We start from the raw sequence: 7,275 nt of genomic DNA on the forward strand, positions 1-7,275 counted from the left end.
CATCTCCTCGTGGCTGCAATTTTAACTTTCTCTGCTCGAGAAAATGCTCCTTTTTGAAATATACCCAGACCCAATCATCTGGTTCAAATGTCATGAGCTTTCTTCCTTTGTTTACCCTCGATGCAACTAGCTTACTCTTTTCTTCAATTTGCATCCGAACTTTTTCGTGGAGTGATTTTACCAACTCAGCTTTCCTCTTACCCTCCTAGCTACCTCGTTCATTCATAGGTAAAGGTAACAAATCCAAAGGAGTTAATCGATTAAATCCATACACAAATTCAAATGGTGAATAAGAAGTAGCTGAATGCATAGCATGGTTATAAGCAAACTCAGTAAATGGCAAGCAATCTTCCCAACTTTTTAAGTTCTTATTAATCACTGTTCGAAGTAATTGAGTCATGATCCTATTTACTACTTTAGTTTGACCATCTGTTTGTGGATGACAAGTTGTAGAAAATAATAATTGAGTTCCTAACTTATTCCACAAAACACGCCAGAAATGACTCAAAATTTTGACATCTCAATCTGACACAATACTCTTAGGGACTCCGTGCAAACGTACTATCTCCCTAGAGAATAAATTAGCAATGTTAGTGGTCATCGGTATGAAATGTGCCATTTTACTAAACCTATCAACTACTACAAAGATAGAATCTCGACCTTTCTTTGTCCTAGGTAACCCCAACACAAAATCCGTAGAAATATCCACCCAATGTTCACTAGGCATAGGTAAAGGTGTGTACAAGCCATGGGGTAAAACCTTTGATTTAGCCTGTTTACAAGTTATACACTTCTCACAACTCTGTTCTACGTCACTACGCATTTTAGGCTAGTAAAAGTGTTCCCCTAACATGTCTAAAGTCTTTTGAATTCCAAAATGACCCATTAGACCCCCACCGTGTGCTTTCCTTACCAATAATTCACGCATTGAACAATTTGGAATGCACAACCTATCTTTCCTAAACAAATATCCTTCATGTCTATAAAATTTATCACAGCCATTTTAGCACATGAATTAAAAATATTTGAGAAATCAATGTCATTTTCATACATGCTCTTGATATGTTAAAAACCAAGTAATTTCACACTTAGAGAGTTAAGAAGCATGTGCCTTCGTGACAATGCATCTGCAACTACATTTTCATTACCTTGCTTATACCTGATAACGTACGGAAACGTCTCTATGAACTCCATCCACCTCGCATGTCTCTTGTTCAACTTACCTTGACCTTGCAAGTGCTTTAGGGACTCATGATCAGTGTGGATCACGAATTCCTTAGGCCATAAGGAATGCTGCCAAGTCTCTAATGCTCGAACAAGGGAATACAGCTCCTTGTCATACGTTAGGTAGTTTAGCGTAGCTCCACTCAACTTCTTGCTAAAGTAAGCAATAGGTATCTTTTCCTGCATTAACACTGCTCCAATACCTATCCCTGATGCATCACACTCAATCTCGAACGTTTTATCAAAGTTAGGTAATGATAAAACAGATGCTTTACACAATTTATCCTTAATGGTGTTAAATGCATGTTTTTGTGCTTCACCCCAGTGAAAACCCATGATTTTCTTAACGATTTCAGTTAATGGTGTAGTGATCATGCTAAAGTCTCTCACGAACCGCCTATAAAAGCTAGCCAGACCATGGAAGCTCCTAACCTCAATTATACTTTTAGGTGTTGGCCATTCTTTAATAGCTTTAATCTTTTCCTCATCCACTTCTACCCCATTAGCACTAACAACAAATCCTAGGAAAACAACTATATCCATGCAAAACGTTCACTTTTTTAAATTAGCATACAATTGTTCCTTTCTTAACACAACAAGCATACAATTGTTCCTTTCTTAACACAACAAGCATACAATTGTTCCTTTCTTAACACAACAAGCATACAATTGTTCCTTTCTTAACACAACAAGCATACAATTGTTCCTTTCTTAACACAACAAGCATACAATTGTTCCTTTCTTAACACAACAAGCAGGCTCTTTAAATGTCCTAAATGCTCACCTAGGTTTTTGCTATAGATTAAAATGTCATCAAAGTAAACTACAACAAATTTTCCTATGAAAAGCATGTAAAACATGATTCATTAAATGCATAAATGTGCTCGGTGAATTTGTGAGACCAAACAGCATAACCAACCACTCATATAACCCATATTTAGTTTTAAATGCTGTTTTCCATTCATCACGCTCCCGTATGCAAATTTGATGGTACACGCTTTTAAGATCAATTTTACTAAAAATGCAAGCACCATGCAGTTCATCAAGCATATCATCTAGCCTAGGAATAGGGTGACGATACTTTACTGTAATGTTGTTGATAGCTCTGCAGTCCATGCACATTCGCCAAGTTCCATCCTTCTTTGGCAGTAATAGAACAGGCACAGTACATGGGCTCAAGCTCTCCCTCATGTAACCTTTGCTCATCAACTCTTCCACTTGTCTCTGAAACTCCTTCGTCTCCTCGGGATTGCTTCGGTAAGCTGGTCAGTTTGGGATGACAGCCTTAGGTATGAAGTCAATTTGGTGCTCAATCCCTTGAACTAGTGGCAACCCACTTGGCATCTCCTCCAGAAACACATCTTCCAAATCCTATAATAAAGACATAACCACGCTAGGGAGGGGGTGATAGACTCCTCAAGGTGAAGGAGAGACTCCTTATATACCAACAACAACACTTGTCTTTTATCACTAAAATCCCTTTTTAATTCACTTACCCTTACAAAGAATTCGCCTTTGGCTTTTCTCTTCACTCAACTGACTATTTTTCTCTCTACTCAACTGATTCTTTTTCTCTCCTCTCACGTGGCCTCTCTCTCTTTTCCCCTTTTTCGACCACCTCACTATCTTCTCTCTTATTCACAAGCTCACTATCTTCTCTCCTTTTTGTAAAGTCTCTCACTCGCCTTTCTTCCTCATTTCTTAGTTTTATTTGGTCTTCATACACATAAGCCAGTGTTAATGGCGCAAGAGTAATGGACCTCTCATCCTTGACAAATCTATATCGGTTCCTATACCCATCATGTGTAACCTTCCTATCAAATTGCCAGGGTCTCCCCAATAGAATATGACTCGCTTGCATGGGCACCAGATCACATACAACCTTGTCACTATAGCTCCCAATCGAGAAATTAATTAACACCCACTTATTTACCCTAACTTCCCCACTCTCATTCAACCACTGCAATTTATAAGTCCTAGGGTGTCTCAATAATGCTAAAACCTAATTTCTCAACTAAAGTTGTGCTAGCCACATTTGTGCAACTTCCACCATCAATAATCAAGCTACATACCTAATCGTGGACGTGGCAACGAGTGTGGAATATGTTCTCCCGCTGTTGCTCCGAATCATCTATCTTGATTTGAGTGTTAAATGCTCGCCTCGAGACCAGCAGTTCCCCAATGGCAAATTCCGTCTCATCTTCACCACCAATATCCTCCTATGATGGCATGTCATCGTACTCTCCTTTGCTCTCACTTAGCACTTCCCTATTGTCCCGCAACACCATGGTTCATTTGTTAGGACACTGAGAAGCAATGTGTCCCGACCCTAAACACCTGAAAAGTTGATGTCTCGATTTCGTGATGGTTGTGGCTCCGATTTTGGTGTTGTCCTATTAGCACTTTCTTTTTTCCGCTTCTGCCATCATTTATTCCTTTGGTTACTGCTTCACTCTCCTTCTTATTACCATCCCACTTTGACTTCCAATTTAGGTTAGAAGACAAAGTATTCACCGGCTGCCTTGTAGTCCCCTTCCTCTTCAGTTGTTTCTCCACCTTCATGGCTACATGAAACATGTCCTCTAGCTCCACGTAATGTTGTATTTTCACTACATTAGCAATTTCCCGATTTAGATCATTTAAGAACCTTGCCATGGTAGCTTCCTGATTCTCTACACATTTGCCCTGATCATGAGTATTTCCATTTCCTTATGATAATCCTCGACGGTCCTCGACCCTTGATATAGGCTCTACAACTTTTAATAGATCTCTCTATAGTAGTGGTTAGGAAAGAACCGCTTCCTCATCAATGCCGTCAAATCCTCCTAAGTACTAATTGGTCTTTCCCCACACCATCGCTGTATAATAACCATTTGATCCCACTAGGTTATTGCATAGTCAATGAACTCTAACACTGTTAACTTCACCTTCTTCTCCTCTGAATAATTATAGCACTCAAAAATTAATTCCAACTTCCTTTCCCACTCCAAGTATGCCTCTGGATCACTCCTACCCTTAAATTGAGGAATGGATATTTTGATATTTTCCATACTCCCATCTGCCTCATCTTCGTGATTATTCCTAACCCGTCATTCAAGCCTACCACCTATATTCCTCATCCATCCCATTCCCACTTCTCCATAATCCTCATCATTCCATTCACTACCCACCTCAAATGTTTCCCGTTCCATCCTATGCTCCCCCCCAGCCTCCTGGCATTAGATACTTCCGCCCGTGGCTCCCTACTGAGATTGGCCACTGATGTATCCATCCTCATCATCCAGGCTTCCTGCTTAGCCCTCTAGGCATCCTATTGATCCAGCCTATCTCTAACAACCCCAAAAGTAAGTTCAAATCGTTGTATTAAATTCTTCGATGCTGTTGTGATAGCCATGTTGGCTCAAGTTGGAACCTTCTTGCTCAGACATTCTCTCAATTTTTGCCTCACCAAATTTCACTCAAAATCACACAATTGGCCTTTACCCTCTAATGAGCTCACTACTCTGCCTTTTACCACTCAATGCTTTCACCAAGTGCTTTCAAGAACAATAACGAACTCACCAGCGTAAAACTTAAGAATTCAACCCGAAACGAGATTCAAAAGAATTATTGGCAAAAGATTAAAGATAAATGGAACGAAATTTGAATGCACTCAATAAAATTTCAATGGAAATTTGACGAAATTGAAGAATTGAAAAGACTTTGGAATTTAGGAATTGATTAAGACTTTGTTGGTAGTAAGTTAAGCATTTAATAAAAAAAAGTTTCTATCTTTGACGTGAACAGTAACTTTTTTGTAATATCCGGATGAACAGTAACATTTTTTTCCTAAACAAAAGACTATACTACCAACGAAAAAAATACGAATTGAAGAATGACTCAAGAACAAGAGAGAAACTTGGAAATCAACAAAAACTATGACACAAACAAAAAAAGTTAAAGATAGAACCTAATTAAATTGGAACCTAAGCTCTGATACCAACTGATGGGAACCCCGTAGCAACTTAGACTATAAACCCCACAAATAGATTGATGTGGAACCCAAGAACACCAATTGATAATCAGTTTGGAATGAACCCAACAAAGTGAATCAAAAAACCCAAAGATAACGGTGATGCAAAGGACCCCTTGCTTACAAATTGAAGAACCCACGATCCGGTGTTGAACGCCACAAGGAATTACCCTTGATAACTTCGATTTATTGTTCAATTTGGAAGAACAAAGAAGAAAGCAATAATCTCTCAATATAATGTTAAAAGTTTTTTTTACAATAGAAAAGACTAGTCCTATTTATACTAAAACCTAAAATATCGTAAAAGGAATAAAATCCCGTGCAAAAATCAAGAAGAACTATAAAAAGATTACAATTCTAATCAAATAAGGAAACTCACAAAAATTTGCAATTCGGTCCTCGACTTTGATCTATACGGTCGCATAGGGTTAACCTATGCTGTCGTATAGTTCATTTAATTTCCCCCTGGAATTCCCTGCCTGTATACATGCGACCGCATGGGGATTATAACTATGCGGTCGCATAGTTCACATTGTTGCTTCCAAATTCCATTGCTCATATCATATTGATCCAAGTCTCTTCGACCTTCGACCCCAACATGACACTCGCTCCATTTTGCGTCCCAAACATTGTTTCATCATTAGTGGCTTTGATGAGCAACCTCATTCCTTCTTTAACTCATTTTGCTCTCGATCACGTCATCAAGCCTTCGTCAACAATCAACGGGTCTCGGCTCGACCTTCCCTTCGTGACTCTCGCATCTTAGACCATATCAAGCAAGGTCCCTACCAATTGAACTTTGCTATTTGTACACTAATTTTTGACACGTTGTTTGACACATGTATTGTTGTCAAGTGTCAATTGGATGGAAAAACTATTTCAAATTTAAACTGCCCAACAAGGTAGTGTCACGTAGCAAAGTAAAAACCAAAGTATGCACCATAGTGTACATGTAGCAAGGTTTTTACAGATTGAAATTTACTATTTGTACACTGATTTTGGACACGTTGTTTGACACTTGCATTGTTGTCAAGTTTCAATTGGATACGAAAACTATTTGAAATTTAAACTATCCAACAGGGTAATGTCACGTGGCAAAGTGTACACCATAGTGTACATGTCGCAAGGTCCTTACCGATTGAACTTTGCTATTTGTACACTGATTTTCGACATGTTGTGTAGAATCCCAAATAATTCTAGACACCTTAGTGGCACTAAGACATAAATATTGGATGACTAAAGTATACTTTAGATTTTTAGTCTCATTTGAGTCCCATTTTCGACATAGGAAACATTCAATTTGGAAAATGATATCTAAATAAAAGTTGTAGCATTTTGAGTTAACTTTCCAACGCAGTTTGAATTACCTAAATCGAAAATCGGGAAAAGAAGTTATGATAAAAACACTGAAAGCTGTACAGTGTCAACGGACAACAACCGATCGACCGAAACTGCCTGAAATGAAAATTCTCATTTTTCTCTAGAATTTAAATATTTATTTTCATCAATTATTTTTTCAAAGGGCCAGCCACATTTTTGGAAATAAAAACCCCACTAAATTGAAGCATTTAACCTAAAACTTAAACGATACCCATGTTTTCTCTCTTAAATGAAATTTGACCCTTCATTTGTTTTAAGTTATGGGATATTTGCCTATAAATAGAGATCTCATTTCACTCATTTTTTCTCACACCAAAAGCAAGAGTTTTTATATACTAAAGAAAGAGTTTCCAAGAGAGAAAAATAGAGTGAGGAAAACTATTTTTCCTAAAAGTTTAAGAAGTGTTTTCAAGCATCAATTCTCAACGGTTTTCAAACATCCATGGAGTGCATTTCTTTTAACGTCCAAGTTTCATCAAAGTTTTCAGTCCAATTTTTCAAAGTTTCAAAAGCATCAATCAAGGTAGGTAGAGGTGCAATGTGTTTAATCGTATTAAGTTATAAGTTTCAATTCATGTTAATGTTTGTATGTCAAATGGTACTCCGGTACAGCATACCTCTCTATGTTGAAGAAATGTTCGTATGTCAAATGGTGCCCT

The 7,275-nt window shown here is 38.0% G+C and overlaps 1 protein-coding gene across 1 annotated transcript; it reads right to left on the reverse strand.

Moving 5' to 3' along the window:
• Positions 1–205: 205 nt before the first annotated feature.
• LOC111390275 lies at positions 206–4,415 on the reverse strand. Its single transcript, XM_023015295.1, has 11 exons — positions 4,328–4,415; positions 3,562–3,896; positions 3,309–3,443; positions 2,843–3,184; positions 2,562–2,595; positions 2,306–2,486; positions 1,460–1,621; positions 1,160–1,378; positions 914–980; positions 538–772; positions 206–429 (listed from the first exon to the last, which is right to left on the reverse strand). The coding sequence occupies exons 1-11, from the start codon at positions 4,413–4,415 to the stop codon at positions 206–208; spliced, it is 2,022 nt and encodes a 673-aa protein (XP_022871063.1).
• Between the last annotated feature and the right edge of the window lie 2,860 nt (positions 4,416–7,275).

The sequence above is a fragment of the Olea europaea genome, unplaced genomic scaffold, assembly GCF_002742605.1.
Source record: "Olea europaea var. sylvestris unplaced genomic scaffold, O_europaea_v1 scaffold67, whole genome shotgun sequence".
Taxonomy (NCBI): domain Eukaryota; kingdom Viridiplantae; phylum Streptophyta; class Magnoliopsida; order Lamiales; family Oleaceae; genus Olea; species Olea europaea.